General features: G+C 44.5%; 1 protein-coding gene across 1 annotated transcript in view; it reads left to right on the plus strand.

Moving 5' to 3' along the window:
• Nucleotides 1-20,135, plus strand: part of LOC110487938 (adhesion G protein-coupled receptor B2-like) — a 217,402-nt gene that overhangs the window by 112,446 nt on the left and 84,821 nt on the right. Inside the window, exons 17-18 of the mRNA XM_036970608.1 lie at nucleotides 1-36; nucleotides 5,661-5,746. The exon at nucleotides 1-36 is cut by the window's left edge and continues 31 nt beyond it. Coding sequence (XP_036826503.1) covers nucleotides 1-36; nucleotides 5,661-5,746 — 122 coding nt within the window. The remainder of the gene's footprint in view (nucleotides 37-5,660; nucleotides 5,747-20,135) is intronic.

The following is a 20,135-nucleotide window of genomic DNA, read 5'->3' on the forward strand; positions in this document are numbered from 1 at the left end:
TACGCATTTGTGGGACCTGCAGCTGTCATCGTATTGGTAGGTACCTTTTATTCCTATTGTCATTGGTCAGTCTGGATGTCTGTCGACAGGCATTGACCCTCTGAATTTAAAATCATTTCCATTATCTATTTCTTCTGCCTGTCATACAGGCCAGATAGGGGTTAGTAATAAACACTGTTTAAATTACACCAGATGGTTGAAATATGGTACTTTCAAGACAACAGGGAACTCGAAAATAACAAAGTCAAATCATGATGTCAATGATCTTCAGGTTGGAAATTCAGAACTCTAGAAAGATGCCCGACTTTCAGACTTGGAATTTTGAGTTGGATGACCTTTCCCATTGGTCTTGAATGCAATGAAGTCGGAAGTTGGAGATTTCCAAGTTCCCAGTTGTTTTGAACGCAGCATTAGCAACTTGTTTACTGCTCCAGATCCATTACTCGAAGACAGCAGGAAGATAAATACGACAAAGTGAATCATTTAATACTATATTTGCCACTAGCGGTTTCTTTCAGAGTTACCTGTGTCTAGTGATGTAAATCAATCAAATTCAATCACTTGTATTCATGAAGCTCTTTTTTTGCATCAGCTGATGTCACAAAGTGCTATACAGAAACCCAGCCTAAAACGCCTAACAGCAAGCAATACAGATGTAGAAGCACGGTGGCTAGGAACAACTCCCTAGAGTACTTACGTAAAGTACTATTTAAGTCGTTTTTGGGGGAATCTGAATGTTACTCTACTTTAGTATTTATATTTTTGCCAACTTTCACTTCACTACCTTCCAAACGAAAATAATGTAATTTCTCCTCCATCCATTTTTCCCGACACCCAAAATGACTCATTACATGACTAGGAAAAACTCCCTAGAGTACTTAAGTGACAATACTTTAAAGTACTAAAGTAGTTTTTTGGGGCATCTGTACTTCACTTTCCTAATTATATATTTTTTTGGCCAATTTTTACTTCACTACATTCCTAAAGAAAATAATGTACTTTTTAATCAATACATTTTTCATGACACCCAAAAAAGTACTGATTACATTTTGACAGGAAAATGGTCAAATTCACAAACTTATCAGGAGAACATCCCTGGTCATCCCTACTACCTCTGATCTGGAGGACTCATTAAACACAAATTATTCATCTGTAAATAGCAATTCCTTTTACTTTTGATACTTAAGTATATTTAAAACCGAATACTTTTAGACTTTTCCTCAAGTACTATTTTACTGGGTGACTTTCACTTTTACTTGAGTAATTTTATATTATGGTATCTTTACTATTACTGATGTATGACAACTGATGAATTTTCCTACCACTGCCAGTGTCAGACAACGGCAGCGAACATTGACAGAGAAACCATTCTCTAACCTGGTACTGGAACCTTCAACCTTTTCAATTGTCATCACTGTAAAGCAGGGATCGTTGGATGGTCAGGGGCCCGGAATGTAATTACAAATTATTTGTAGACTGCAAATTTAACACAAAAAAGCCCAAACAGATATAATATTTGACAAAAAAAAATGTTTTTATTTGAAACCTTGCTTACATTTGTATACAATTACAAATATGTCTTTATTATGAGTGGGAATAGTCACTTGAAGCTGATTTGCTGGTGTTTTTACGTTTATGTCCAATAATAATAATAATAATAATAACAAAAGTGAAAGCATAAGTTCACTTCATTAAGCAAAGACATATTGACCAGAGTTAATATAGGTAGAAAGGTGGACTTTGGATTCAAGAGTCCTCTTGGTCATATATGTAAAACTATTAGTTCTTCTAGATATTTTGCTGCAAAGCCTTTATTAAAAGGCATGTAGCCCCGTTCTATTTCTCCGTGAGATAAGAATGCTTCTGTGGCTTTGTTAATGAAGTAAATGCAGAAAATAAAAGAAACATCCCTTTTTCAGGACCCTGTCTTTCAAAGATGATATGAACAAATCCAAAAGACTTCACAGATCGTCATTGTAAAGGGTTTAAACACTGTTTCCCATGCTTGTTCAATGAACCACAAACAATTAATGAACATGCACCTGTGGAACGGTCGTTAAGACACTAACAGTTAACAGACGGTAGGCAATTAAGGTCACAGTTATGAAAACTTAGGACACTAAAGAGGCCTTTCTACTGCCTCTGAAAAACACCAAAAGAAAGATGCCTGGGGTCCCTGCTCATCTGTGTGAATGTGCCTTAGGCATGCTGCAAGGAGGCATGAGGACTGCAGATGTGGCCAGGGCAATAAATTGCAATGTCCTTCCTGTGAGACGCCTAAGACAGCGCTACAGGGAGACAGGACGGACAGCTGATCGCCCTCGCAGTGGCAGACCACGTGTAACAACACCTGCACAGGATCGGTACATCCGAACATCACACCTGCGGGACAGGTACAGGATGGCAACAACAACTGCCCGAGTTACACCAGGAACGTACAATACCTCCATCAGTGCTCAGACTGTCCACAATAGGCTGAGAGAGGCTGGACTGAGGGCTTGTAGGCCTGTTGTAAGGCAGGTCCTCACCAGACATCACCAGCAACAACGTCGCCTATGGGCACAAATCCACCATCGCTGGACCAGATAGGACTGGCAAAAAGTGCTCTTCACTGACGAGTCGCGGTTTTGTCTCTGGGGTGATGGTCGGATTCGCGTTTGTCGTCGAAGGAATGAGCGTTACATCGAGGCCTGTACTCTGGAGCGGGATCAATTTGGAGGTGGAGGGTCCGTCATGGTCTGGGGCGGTGTGTCACAGCAGCATCGGACTGAACTTGTCATTGCAGGCAATCTCAATGCTGTGCATTACAGGGAAGACATCCTCCTCCCTCATGTGGTACCCTTCCTGCAGGCTCATCCTGACATGACCCTCCAGCATGACAATGCCACCAGCCATACTGCTCGTTCTGTGCGTGATTTCCTGCAAGACAGGAACTGGCAGGTGCCTTGGTGGAAGAGTGGGGTAACATCTCAAAGCAAGAACTGTCAAATCTGGTGCAGTCCATGAGGAGGAGATGCACTGCAGTACTTAATGCAGCTGGTGGCCACACCAGATACTGACTGTTACTTTTGATTTTGACCCCCTCTTTGTTCAGGGACACATTATTCAATTTCTGTTAGTCAGATGTCTGTGGAACTTGTTCAGTTTATGTCTCAGTTTGGTGAATCTTGTTATGTTCATACAAATATTTACACATGATAAGTTTGCTGAAAATAAACGCTGCTGACAGTGAGAGGATGTTTATTGCTGAGTTTAGATCTCCACTGCATGGCTGTCTGTAGAATTACTGACTGTATCCAGTGTGTCAATACACACACATTCTCAATAATCCAGATACGTGGGTGTGTGTGTGTGTGCGCGTGTGTGTGTGTGTGTGTGTGTGTGTGTGCGTGTGTGTGCGCGTGTGTGTGTGTGTGCGTGTGTGTGTGTGTGTGTGTGTGTGTGTGTGTGCGCGTGTGCGTGTGTGTGTGCGCGTGTGCGTGTGTGTGTGCGCGTGTGCGCGTGTGTGTGCGCGTGTGCGCGCGTGTGTGTGTGTGTGTGTCACTGCTCCCCTCATGTTGTGTTTGGAGAGCCCCCTCAGACAAACAGATGTAATTGAGACGAGGTACATCAGAGTAACACAGGCCTCCTTAGGATGACCGTCTAATTAATGAAAAAAATAAATAATAATCTAGCCTTCGGCAAATAACGGAGCTTGAGACCGCTGTCTCCCAGGGCAACGAGGTTGTACATGACAGGAATGTCAACATGAAGATAAGACGCAGGTTAAAGCATCGAACAACATGGAAGACAGATTTATGGTGGGAAATGAAATATCAGTGGTGTGCTCAGTGCAGTAGACATGAAGATTACTACGGACAACGTGGAAGAATAAATTATAAATTCAAAAGAAATGTCGCAGATGTTGCAGATGTATCAATACACTAAAGTGCTCAGTGGAGCAGAGACAAAGGTTTGTATGGAAAAACACAGTATGCGGTGAAAATAGACTGAGGTCCAGGATTAATGATCACTGATCTGGACTATGTTCCAGTGGGCTCCTTTTCTTTTCTCAAGGTGAAGAAACAAGCTTTCTATGGCAGTCTGTGGGAGTAGACAGACACTCTTAAAGAGAGTGGAGAGATTGTAGAGGGATTGGGAGGGCTACTTTAGAGTCAGGTGAGAAAGAAAGAGAGAAGGTTAGAGGGTAGGAGAGAAGGGTAGAGGGTAGGGGAGAAGGGTAGAGGGTAGGAGAGAAGGGTAGAGGGTAGGAGAGAAGGGTAGAGGGTAGGAGAGAAGGGTAGAGGGTAGGAGAGAAGGGTAGAGGAAAGGAGAGAAGGGTAGAGGAAAGGAGAGAGGGTTAGAGGAAAGGAGAGAAGGGTAGAGGGTAGGAGAGAAGGGTAGAGGGTAGGAGAGAAGGGTAGAGGGTAGGAGAGAAGGGTAGAGGGTAGGAGAGAAGGGTAAAGGAAAGGAGAGAAGGGTAGAGGGTAGGAGAGAAGGGTAGAGGGTAGGAGAGAAGGGTAGAGGGTAGGAGAGAAGGGTAGAGGAAAGGAGAGAAGGGTAGAGGGTAGGAGAGAAGGGTAGAGGGTAGGGGAGAAGGGTAAAGGAAAGGAGAGAAGGGTGGAGGGTAGGAGAGAAGGGTAGAGGGTAGGAGAGAAGGGTAGAGGGTAGGAGAGAAGGGTAAAGGAAAGGAGAGAAGGGTAGAGGAAAGGAGAGAAGGGTAGAGGGTAGGAGAGAAGGGTAGAGGGTAGGAGAGAAGGGTAAAGGAAATGAGAGAAGGGTAGAGGAAAGGAGAGAAGGGTAGAGGGTAGGAGAGAAGGGTAGAGGGTAGGAGAGAAGGGTAAAGAAAAGGAGAGAAGGGTAGAGGAAAGGAGAGAAGGGTAAATGAAAGGAGAGAAGGGTAGAGGGTAGGAGAGAAGGGTAGAGGGTAGGAGAGAAGGGTAAAGGAAAGGAGAGAAGGGTAGAGGAAAGGAGAGAAGGGTAGAGGAAAGGAGAGTTAAGGGAGAAGGGAGGGAGAGAAGGGTAAAGTAAAGGAGAGGGAGGAGGGAAGGAGAGAAAAGAGAAGGGGAGGTGGGGGAGAAAGAAAGATTGGACATAGAGATAGCGTTAGAGAGAAAGAGGGAAAGAAGGAGGGAGAGAAGGGAGGGAGAGGAGAGAGAAAACGGGGTCAGGATGAAGAGGGACATGTCACTGGCATGGAAAATCTCTAACATGGGCAGGATTTCCCAATGGAAAAGCACTCGTGACGAAGCTTGGCTGGGGTGTGTGGGTGTGCGTGTCGTGCGCACCCGCACAACGGTGTGTGTGTGTGTGCATGCGCATGCATAATCTGTGTGTGTGTGTGTAATGTGTACCAGTGGGTCAGGGATCAAAGTTGTAAGGACACTTAGTAGAACTCAGTCCTAAAGGGCGCACGGTCGGGACAAAGGGGGTTAGACTCGGGATCTGCTCACTTCAACTCTACCACCCCCTGACACACACACACACCACACGTACACTCATAACCCTGTCCACCAAAGCCAAATCCCATTTTAGACTGTTCAGTCTGGGAATCGAAGAGATTATAGTTGGCAGAGTCTTGTCTCAGATCTTAATGCTTAACCTGAATCTCTCTCTCTCTGTCTCTCTCTCAAACTCTCTCTCTCTCTCTCTCTCTCTCTCTCTCTCTCTATCCCTTTCAGATGAACATGCTGATCGGTATTGTGGTCTTCAACAAGCTCATGTCTCGAGATGGCATCTCTGACAAGTCTAAAAAGCAGAGAGCTGGGTAGGTAGACTCGACTTAGCGCTGTAGAACCAGAACTGTCTGCCTGTCTGTCTCACGCTAACATACATCATGCATGGACCATCCATTAGGTCTGTTGTGGTGACAGTATTACCAATTTGGTTTTCCAAATGAAGCCCTGGGTAGCTGCAGAGGAACAGGGCTGGAGAGCCCCTGGCATATAGAGTTTGGGTGGAATATCACCTGTCCCGCAGCGAGACCTCCTCAAACAGTGGTTGATGCATGGCGTGAATTAAGTGTTGTTATATTTATTTCTCAGCGGTTCATATTAAGTACAGCTCCGCTGTAAAAACGAAGTAGTCTACCAGGCATCATTGAAAAACGGACTGGTGGGAAAGAGCACAGCCTCCATGTCTTTTTCCCCTCCCTGATTTTACATATGACCACTTGATGAGAGAACAGCTGCGCAGCCTGAGGGAAGGAACATTTAAACAAGCTTTTTTTACTACTTTCTCAAATCAATAGGCTATAGTCACATCATGCAGCCCATATTCATTTTCATTTCTAAGACATTAACGTTTGTATCATTCACAACTAAAGTTACCAAACAACTCTAAATCTAGCATATAGGACCCGTTTCAAATGATCACTTTTTTCTCAACATGGCCACCTCATAACCGTTCTCGCTCTGAAACGAGAAAAACATATTTTCTATTTCATTGAGTTAAGTTAAAAGCATATCTTCAAATCAAATCAAATGTTATTTGACACATGCGCCGAATACAACAGGTGTAGGTAGACCTTACCGTGAAATGCTTTCTCACAAGCCCTTAACCAACAATGCAGTTCAAGAAATAGAGTTAAGAAAATATTTACTAAATTAACTAATGTAAAAAATCAAATCAAAGTAACACAAGAAAATTACATAACAATAACGAAGCTACAGTATATACAGGGGGTACCGGTACCGAGTCAATGTGCAGAGGTACAAGTTAGTCAAGGTAATTTGTACATGTAGGTAGGGGTAAAGTGACTATGCAAAGATATTAAACAGAGAGTAGCAGCAGTGTAAAAACAAAGGGGGGGAGGGCTCAATGTAAATAGTCTGGGGGCCATTTGATTCATTGTTCAGGAGTCTTATGGCTTGGGGGTAGAAGCTGTTTAGAAGCCTTTTGGTCCTAGTCTTGGCGCTCCGGTACTGCTTGCCTTGCGGTAGCAGAGAGAACAGTCTATGACTTGGGTGACTGGAGTCTTTGACAATTTTTTGGGCCTTCCTCTGACACCACCTGGTATAGAGGTCCTGGATGGCAGGAAGCTTGGCCCCAGTGATGTACTTGGCCGTACGCACTACCCTATGTAGCGCAATACGGTCAGGTGGTGATGCAACCAATGCTCTCGATGGTGCAGCTGTAGAACTTTCTGAGGATCTGGAGACCCATGCCAAATCTTTTCAGTCTCCTGCTGGGAAAAATATGTTGTTGTGCCCTCTTCACGACTGTATTGGTGTATTTGGACCATGATAGTTTGTTGGTGATGTGGACACCAAAGAACTTGAAACTCTCTACCTGCTCCACTTCAGCCTCTCTCCACTTCAGCCACTCTCCACTTCAGGCTTGTCAATGAGAATGACGTTCGGCTCCCCCTTTTTCCTGTAATCCATGATCATCTCCTTTGTCACAACAACAGACACCATTCATGGACCACCTACTCACAGCAACAGACACCATTCATGGACCACCTACTCACAGCAACAGACACCATTCATGGACCATCTACTCTCAACAACAGACACCATTCATGGACCACCTACTCACAGCAACAGACACCATTCATGGACCATCTACTCTCAACAACAGACACCATTCATTGACCATCTACTCACAGCAACAGACACCATTCATGCACCACCTACTCTCAACAACAGACACCATTCATGGACCATCTACTCACAACAACAGACACCATTCATGGACCATCTACTCACAACAACAGACACCATTCATGGACCATCTACTCACAACAACAGACACCATTCATGGACCATCTACTCTCAACAACAGACACCATTCATTGACCATCTACTCACAACAACAGACACCATTCATGGACCATCTACTCTCAACAACAGACACCATTCATTGACCATCTACTCTCAACAACAGACACCATTCATGGACCATCTACTCACAACAACAGACACCATTCATTGACCATCTACTCACAACAACAGACACCATTCATGGACCAACTACTCACAACAACAGACACCATTCATTGACCATCTACTCACAACAACAGACACCATTCAGGGACCATCTACTCACAACAACAGACACCATTCATGGACCATCTACTCACAACAACAGACACCATTCATTGACCAACTACTCACAACAACAGACACCATTCATGGACCATCTACTCACAACAACAGACACCATTCATGGACCATCTACTCACAACAACAGACACCATTCATGAACCATCTACTCACAACAACAGACACCATTCATGGACCATCTACTCACAACAACAGACACCATTCATGGACAATCTACTCTCAACAACAGACACCATTCATGGACCACCTACTCAAAGCATCAGACACCATTCACGGACCACCTACTCACAGCAACAGACACCATTCATGGACCATCTACTCTCAACAACAGACACCATTCATGGACCATCTACTCTCAACAACAGACACCATTCATGGACCACCTACTCACAACAACAGACACCATTCATGGACCATCTACTCACAACAACAGACACCATTCATGGACCATCTACTCACAACAACAGACACCATTCATGGACCATCTACTCACAACAACAGACACCCTTCATGGACCATGTACTCACAGCAACAGACACCATTCATGGACCACCTACTCACAACAACAGACACCATTCATGGACCATCTACTCACAACAACAGACACCATTCATGGACCATCTACTCTCAACAACAGACAACATTCATGGACCACCTACTCACAACAACAGACACCATTCATGGACCATCTACTCACAACAACAGACACCATTCATGGACCATCTACTCACAACAACAGACACCATTCATGGACCATCTACTCACAACAACAGACACCATTCATGGACCATCTACTCTCAACAACAGACACCATTCATTGACCATCTACTCACAGCAACAGACACCATTCATGCACCACCTACTCTCAACAACAGACACCATTCATGGACCATCTACTCACAACAACAGACACCATTCATGGACCATCTACTCACAACAACAGACACCATTCATGGACCATCTACTCACAACAACAGACACCATTCATGGACCATCTACTCTCAACAACAGACACCATTCATTGACCATCTACTCACAACAACAGACACCATTCATGGACCATCTACTCTCAACAACAGACACCATTCATTGACCATCTACTCTCAACAACAGACACCATTCATGGACCATCTACTCACAACAACAGACACCATTCATTGACCATCTACTCACAACAACAGACACCATTCATGGACCAACTACTCACAACAACAGACACCATTCATTGACCATCTACTCACAACAACAGACACCATTCAGGGACCATCTACTCACAACAACAGACACCATTCATGGACCATCTACTCACAACAACAGACACCATTCATTGACCAACTACTCACAACAACAGACACCATTCATGGACCATCTACTCACAACAACAGACACCATTCATGGACCATCTACTCACAACAACAGACACCATTCATGAACCATCTACTCACAACAACAGACACCATTCATGGACCATCTACTCACAACAACAGACACCATTCATGGACAATCTACTCTCAACAACAGACACCATTCATGGACCACCTACTCAAAGCATCAGACACCATTCACGGACCACCTACTCACAGCAACAGACACCATTCATGGACCATCTACTCTCAACAACAGACACCATTCATGGACCATCTACTCTCAACAACAGACACCATTCATGGACCACCTACTCACAACAACAGACACCATTCATGGACCATCTACTCACAACAACAGACACCATTCATGGACCATCTACTCACAACAACAGACACCATTCATGGACCATCTACTCACAACAACAGACACCCTTCATGGACCATGTACTCACAGCAACAGACACCATTCATGGACCACCTACTCACAACAACAGACACCATTCATGGACCATCTACTCACAACAACAGACACCATTCATGGACCATCTACTCTCAACAACAGACAACATTCATGGACCACCTACTCACAACAACAGACACCATTCATGGACCATCTACTCACAACAACAGACACCATTCATGGACCATCTACTCACAACAACAGACACCATTCATGGACCATCTACTCACAACAACAGACACCATTCATGGACCAACTACTCACAACAACAGACACCATTCATGGACCACCTACTCACAGCAACAGACACCATGCATGGACCATCTACTCTCAACAACAGACACCATTCATGGACCATCTACTCACAACAACAGACACCATTCATGGACCATCTACTCACAACAACAGACACCATTCATGGACCATCTACTCACAACAACAGACACCATTCATGGACCATCTACTCACAACAACAGACACCATTCATGGACCACCTACTCTCAACAACAGACACCATTCATGGACCATCTACTCTCAACAACAGACACCATTCATGGACCATCTACTCACAGCAACAGACACCATTCATGGACCATCTACTCACAACAACAGACACCATTCATGGACCACCTACTCACAGCAACAGACACCATTCATGGACCACCTACTCACAACAACAGACACCATTCATGGACCACCTACTCACAACAACAGACACCATTCATGGACCATCTACTCACAACAACAGACACCATTCATGGACCATCTACTCACAGCAACAGACACCATTCATGGACCATCTACTCACAACAACAGACACCATTCATGGACCAACTACTCACAACAACAGACACCATTCATGGACCATCTACTCACAACAACAGACACCATTCATGGACCACCTACTCACAACAACAGACACCATTCATGGACGATCTACTCACAACAACAGACACCATTCATGGACGATCTACTCACAACAACAGACACCATTAATGGACCACCTACTCACAACAACAGACACCATTCATGGACCACCTACTCACAACAACAGACACCATTCATGGACCATCTACTCACAGCAACAGACACCATTCATGGACCATCTACTCACAACAACAGACACCATTCATGGACCATCTACTCACAACAACAGACACCATTCATGGACCAACTACTCACAACAACAGACACCATTCATGGACCATCTACTCACAACAACAGACACCATTCATGGACCACCTACTCACAACAACAGACACCATTCATGGACCACCTACTCACAACAACAGACACCATTCATGGACCATCTACTCACAGCAACAGACACCATTCATGGACCATCTACTCACAACAACAGACACCATTCATGGACCACCTACTCACAGCAACAGACACCATTCATGGACCATCTACTCACAACAACAGACACAATTCATGGACCATCTACTCACAACAACAGACACCATTCATGGACCATCTACTCACAACAACAGACACAATTCATGGACCATCTACTCATAACAACAGACACCATTCATGGACCATCTACTCACAACAACAGACACCATTCATGGACCATCTACTCACAACAACAGACACCATTCATGGACCATCTACTCACAACAACAGACACCATTCATGGACCAACTACTCACAACAACAGACACCATTCATGGACCATCTACTCACAACAACAGACACCATTCATGGACCATCTACTCTCAACAACAGACAGCATTCATGGACCATCTACTCACAACAACAGACACCATTCATGGACCATCTACTCTCAACAACAGACACCATTCATGGACCAACTACTCACAACAACAGACACCATTCATGGACCATCTACTCACAGCAACAGACACAATTCATGGACCATCTACTCACAACAACAGACACCAATCATGGACCATCTACTCACAACAACAGACACCATTCATGGACCATCTACTCACAACAACAGACACCATTCATGGACCATCTACTCACAACAACAGACACCATTCATGGACCATCTACTCACAACAACAGACACCATTCATGGACCATCTACTCACAACAACAGACACCATTCATGGACCATCTACTCTCAACAACAGACACCATTCATGGACCACCTACTCACAACAACAGACACCATTCATGGACCATCTACTCACAACAACAGACACCATTCATGGACCATCTACTCACAGCAACAGACACCATTCATGGACCACCTACTCACAACAACAGACACCATTCATGGACCATCTACTCACAACAACAGACACCATTCATGGACCATCTACTCACAACAACAGACACCAATCATGGACCATCTACTCACAACAACAGACACCATTCATGGACCATCTACTCACAACAACAGACACCATTCAGGGACCATCTACTCACAGCAACAGACACCATTCATGGACCACCTACTCACAACAACAGACACCATTCATGGACCATCTACTCACAACAACAGACACCATTCATGGACCATCTACTCACAACAACAGACACCATTCATGGACCATCTACTCTCAACAACAGACACCATTCATGGACCATCTACTCACAACAACAGACACCATTCATGGACCACCTACTCACAACAACAGACACCATTCATGGACCATCTACTCACAACAGCAGACACCATTCATGGACCATCTACTCACAACAACATACACCATTCATGGACCATCTACTCTCAACAACAGACACCATTCATGGACCATCTACTCACAACAACAGACACCATTCATGGACCACCTACTCACAACAACAGACACCATTCATGGACCATCTACTCACAACAACAGACACCATTCATGGACCATCTACTCTCAACAACAGACACCATTCATGGACCATCTACTCTCAACAACAGACACCATTCATGGACCACCTACTCACAACAACAGACACCATTCATGGACCATCTACTCTCAACAACAGACACCATTCATGGACCATCTACTCACAACAACAGACACCATTCATGGACCATCTACTCACAACAACAGACACCATTCATGGACCATCTACTCACAACAACAGACACCATTCATGGACCACCTACTCACAGCAACAGACACCATTCATGGACCATCTACTCACAACAGACACCATTCATGGACCACCTACTCACAGCAACAGACACCATTCATGGACCATCTACTCACAACAACAGACACCATTCATGGACCACCTACTCACAGCAACAGACACCATTCATGGACCATATACTCACAACAACAGACACCATTCATGGACCATCTACTCACAACAACAGACACCATTCATGGACCATCTACTCACAACAACAGACACAATTCATGGACCATCTACTCACAACAACAGACACCATTCATGGACCATCTACTCACAACAACAGACACCATTCATGGACCATCTACTCATAACAACAGACACCATTCATGGACCATCTACTCACAACAACAGACACCATTCATGGACCATCTACTCACAACAACAGACACCATTCATGGACCAACTACTCACAACAACAGACACCATTCATGGACCATCTACTCACAACAACAGACACCATTCATGGACCATCTACTCTCAACAACAGACAGCATTCATGGACCATCTACTCACAACAACAGACACCATTCATGGACCATCTACTCTCAACAACAGACACCATTCATGGACCAACTACTCACAACAACAGACACCATTCATGGACCATCTACTCACAGCAACAGACACAATTCATGGACCATCTACTCACAACAACAGACACCAATCATGGACCATCTACTCACAACAACAGACACCATTCATGGACCATCTACTCACAACAACAGACACCATTCATGGACCATCTACTCACAACAACAGACACCATTCATGGACCATCTACTCACAACAACAGACACCATTCATGGACCATCTACTCACAACAACAGACACCATTCATGGACCATCTACTCTCAACAACAGACACCATTCATGGACCACCTACTCACAACAACAGACACCATTCATGGACCATCTACTCACAACAACAGACACCATTCATGGACCATCTACTCACAACAACAGACACCATTCATGGACCATCTACTCACAACAACAGACACCATTCATGGACCATCTACTCACAACAACAGACACCATTCATGGACCATCTACTCACAACAACAGACACCAATCATGGACCATCTACTCACAACAACAGACACCATTCATGGACCATCTACTCACAACAACAGACACCATTCATGGACCATCTACTCACAACAACAGACACCATTCATGGACCATCTACTCACAACAACAGACACCATTAATGGACCATCTACTCACAACAACAGACACCATTCATGGACCATCTACTCTCAACAACAGACACCATTCATGGACCACCTACTCACAACAACAGACACCATTCATGGACCATCTACTCACAACAACAGACACCATTCATGGACCATCTACTCACAGCAACAGACACCATTCATGGACCACCTACTCACAACAACAGACACCATTCATGGACCATCTACTCACAACAACAGACACCATTCAAGGACCATCTACTCACAACAACAGACACCATTCATGGACCATCTACTCACAACAACAGACACCATTCATGGACCATCTACTCTCAACAACAGACACCATTCATGGACCACCTACTCACAACAACAGACACCATTCATGGACCATCTACTCACAACAACAGACACCATTCATGGACCATCTACTCACAGCAACAGACACCATTCATGGACCACCTACTCACAACAACAGACACCATTCATGGACCATCTACTCACAACAACAGACACCATTCATGGACCATCTACTCACAACAACAGACACCATTCATGGACCACCTACTCACAACAACAGACACCATTCATGGACCACCTACTCACAACAACAGACACCATTCATGGACCATCTACTCACAGCAACAGACACCATTCATGGACCACCTACTCACAACAACAGACACCATTCATGGACCATCTACTCACAACAACAGACACCATTCATGGACCACCTACTCACAGCAACAGACACCATTCATGGACCATCTACTCACAACAACAGACACCATTCATGGACCACCTACTCACAGCAACAGACACCATTCATGGACCATCTACTCACAACAACAGACACCATTCATGGACCACCTACTCACAGCAACAGACACCATTCATGGACCATATACTCACAACAACAGACACCATTCATGGACCATCTACTCACAACAACAGACACCATTCATGGACCATCTACTCACAACAACAGACACAATTCATGGACCATCTACTCACAACAACAGACACCATTCATGGACCATCTACTCACAACAACAGACACCATTCATGGACCATCTACTCATAACAACAGACACCATTCATGGACCATCTACTCACAACAACAGACACCATTCATGGACCATCTACTCACAACAACAGACACCATTCATGGACCAACTACTCACAACAACAGACACCATTCATGGACCATCTACTCACAACAACAGACACCATTCATGGACCATCTACTCTCAACAACAGACAGCATTCATGGACCATCTACTCACAACAACAGACACCATTCATGGACCATCTACTCTCAACAACAGACACCATTCATGGACCAACTACTCACAACAACAGACACCATTCATGGACCATCTACTCACAGCAACAGACACAATTCATGGACCATCTACTCACAACAACAGACACCAATCATGGACCATCTACTCACAACAACAGACACCATTCATGGACCATCTACTCACAACAACAGACACCATTCATGGACCATCTACTCACAACAACAGACACCATTCATGGACCATCTACTCACAACAACAGACACCATTCATGGACCATCTACTCACAACAACAGACACCATTCATGGACCATCTACTCTCAACAACAGACACCATTCATGGACCACCTACTCACAACAACAGACACCATTCATGGACCATCTACTCACAACAACAGACACCATTCATGGACCATCTACTCACAGCAACAGACACCATTCATGGACCACCTACTCACAACAACAGACACCATTCATGGACCATCTACTCACAACAACAGACACCATTCATGGACCATCTACTCACAACAACAGACACCAATCATGGACCATCTACTCACAACAACAGACACCATTCATGGACCATCTACTCACAACAACAGACACCATTCATGGACCATCTACTCACAACAACAGACACCATTCATGGACCATCTACTCACAACAACAGACACCATTCATGGACCATCTACTCACAACAACAGACACCATTCATGGACCATCTACTCTCAACAACAGACACCATTCATGGACCACCTACTCACAACAACAGACACCATTCATGGACCATCTACTCACAACAACAGACACCATTCATGGACCATCTACTCACAGCAACAGACACCATTCATGGACCACCTACTCACAACAACAGACACCATTCATGGACCATCTACTCACAACAACAGACACCATTCAAGGACCATCTACTCACAACAACAGACACCATTCATGGACCATCTACTCACAACAACAGACACCATTCATGGACCATCTACTCTCAACAACAGACACCATTCATGGACCACCTACTCACAACAACAGACACCATTCATGGACCATCTACTCACAACAACAGACACCATTCATGGACCATCTACTCACAGCAACAGACACCATTCATGGACCACCTACTCACAACAACAGACACCATTCATGGACCATCTACTCACAACAACAGACACCATTCATGGACCATCTACTCACAACAACAGACACCATTCATGGACCACCTACTCACAACAACAGACACCATTCATGGACCACCTACTCACAACAACAGACACCATTCATGGACCATCTACTCACAGCAACAGACACCATTCATGGACCACCTACTCACAACAACAGACACCATTCATGGACCATCTACTCACAACAACAGACACCATTCATGGACCATCTACTCACAACAACAGACACCATTCATGGACCATCTACTCACAACAACAGACACCATTCATGGACCATCTACTCACAACAACAGACACCATTCATGGACCACCTACTCACAGCAACAGACACCATTCATGGACCATCTACTCACAACAACAGACACCATTCATGGACCACCTACTCACAGCAACAGACACCATTCATGGACCATCTACTCACAACAACAGACACCATTCATGGACCACCTACTCACAGCAACAGACACCATTCATGGACCATATACTCACAACAACAGACACCATTCATGGACCATCTACTCACAACAACAGACACAATTCATGGACCATCTACTCACAACAACAGACACCATTCATGGACCATCTACTCACAACAACAGACACCATTCATGGACCATCTACTCTCAACAACAGACACCATTCATGGACCAACTACTCAAAACAACAGACACCATTCATGGACCATCTACTCTCAACAACAGACACCATTCATGGACCAACTACTCACAACAACAGACACCATTCATGGACCATCTACTCACAGCAACAGACACAATTCATCGACCATCTACTCACAACAACAGACACCAATCATGGACCATCTACTCACAACAACAGACACCATTCATGGACCATCTACTCACAACAACAGACACCATTCATGGACCATCTACAAACAACAACAGACACCATTCATGGACCATCTACTCACAACAACAGACACCATTCATGGACCATCTACTCACAACAACAGACACCATTCATGGACCATCTACTCACAACAACAGACACCATTCATGGACCATCTACTCTCAACAACAGACACCATTCATGGACCATCTACTCACAACAACAGACACCATTCATGGACCACCTACTCACAACAACAGACACCATTCATGGACCATCTACTCACAACAACAGACACCATTCATGGACCATCTACTCACAACAACATACACCATTCATGGACCATCTACTCTCAACAACAGACACCATTCATGGACCATCTACTCACAACAACAGACACCATTCATGGACCATCTACTCTCAACAACAGACACCATTCATGGACCACCTACTCACAACAACAGACACCATTCATGGACCATCTACTCACAACAACAGACACCATTCATGGACCATCTACTCACAGCAACAGACACCATTCATGGACCACCTACTCACAACAACAGACACCATTCATGGACCATCTACTCACAACAACAGACACCATTCATGGACCATCTACTCACAACAACAGACACCAATCATGGACCATCTACTCACAACAACAGACACCATTCATGGACCATCTACTCACAACAACAGACACCATTCATGGACCATCTACTCACAACAACAGACACCATTCATGGACCATCTACTCACAACAACAGACACCATTCATGGACCATCTACTCACAACAACAGACACCATTCATGGACCATCTACTCTCAACAACAGACACCATTCATGGACCACCTACTCACAACAACAGACACCATTCATGGACCATCTACTCACAACAACAGACACCATTCATGGACCATCTACTCACAGCAACAGACACCATTCATGGACCACCTACTCACAACAACAGACACCATTCATGGACCATCTACTCACAACAACAGACACCATTCAAGGACCATCTACTCACAACAACAGACACCATTCATGGACCATCTACTCACAACAACAGACACCATTCATGGACCATCTACTCTCAACAACAGACACCATTCATGGACCACCTACTCACAACAACAGACACCATTCATGGACCATCTACTCACAACAACAGACACCATTCATGGACCATCTACTCACAGCAACAGACACCATTCATGGACCACCTACTCACAACAACAGACACCATTCATGGACCATCTACTCACAACAACAGACACCATTCATGGACCATCTACTCACAACAACAGACACCATTCATGGACCACCTACTCACAACAACAGACACCATTCATGGACCACCTACTCACAACAACAGACACCATTCATGGACCATCTACTCACAGCAACAGACACCATTCATGGACCACCTACTCACAACAACAGACACCATTCATGGACCATCTACTCACAACAACAGACACCATTCATGGACCATCTACTCACAACAACAGACACCATTCATGGACCATCTACTCACAACAACAGACACCATTCATGGACCATCTACTCACAACAACAGACACCATTCATGGACCACCTACTCACAGCAACAGACACCATTCATGGACCATCTACTCACAACAACAGACACCATTCATGGACCACCTACTCACAGCAACAGACACCATTCATGGACCATCTACTCACAACAACAGACACCATTCATGGACCACCTACTCACAGCAACAGACACCATTCATGGACCATATACTCACAACAACAGACACCATTCATGGACCATCTACTCACAACAACAGACACAATTCATGGACCATCTACTCACAACAACAGACACCATTCATGGACCATCTACTCACAACAACAGACACCATTCATGGACCATCTACTCTCAACAACAGACACCATTCATGGACCAACTACTCAAAACAACAGACACCATTCATGGACCATCTACTCTCAACAACAGACACCATTCATGGACCAACTACTCACAACAACAGACACCATTCATGGACCATCTACTCACAGCAACAGACACAATTCATCGACCATCTACTCACAACAACAGACACCAATCATGGACCATCTACTCACAACAACAGACACCATTCATGGACCATCTACTCACAACAACAGACACCATTCATGGACCATCTACAAACAACAACAGACACCATTCATGGACCATCTACTCACAACAACAGACACCATTCATGGACCATCTACTCACAACAACAGACACCATTCATGGACCATCTACTCACAACAACAGACACCATTCATGGACCATCTACTCTCAACAACAGACACCATTCATGGACCATCTACTCACAACAACAGACACCATTCATGGACCACCTACTCACAACAACAGACACCATTCATGGACCATCTACTCACAACAACAGACACCATTCATGGACCATCTACTCACAACAACATACACCATTCATGGACCATCTACTCTCAACAACAGACACCATTCATGGACCATCTACTCACAACAACAGACACCATTCATGGACCACCTACTCACAACAACAGACACCATTCATGGACCATCTACTCACAACAAC

Source organism: Oncorhynchus mykiss, chromosome 32, assembly GCF_013265735.2.
Source record: "Oncorhynchus mykiss isolate Arlee chromosome 32, USDA_OmykA_1.1, whole genome shotgun sequence".
Taxonomy (NCBI): Eukaryota; Metazoa; Chordata; class Actinopteri; order Salmoniformes; family Salmonidae; genus Oncorhynchus; species Oncorhynchus mykiss.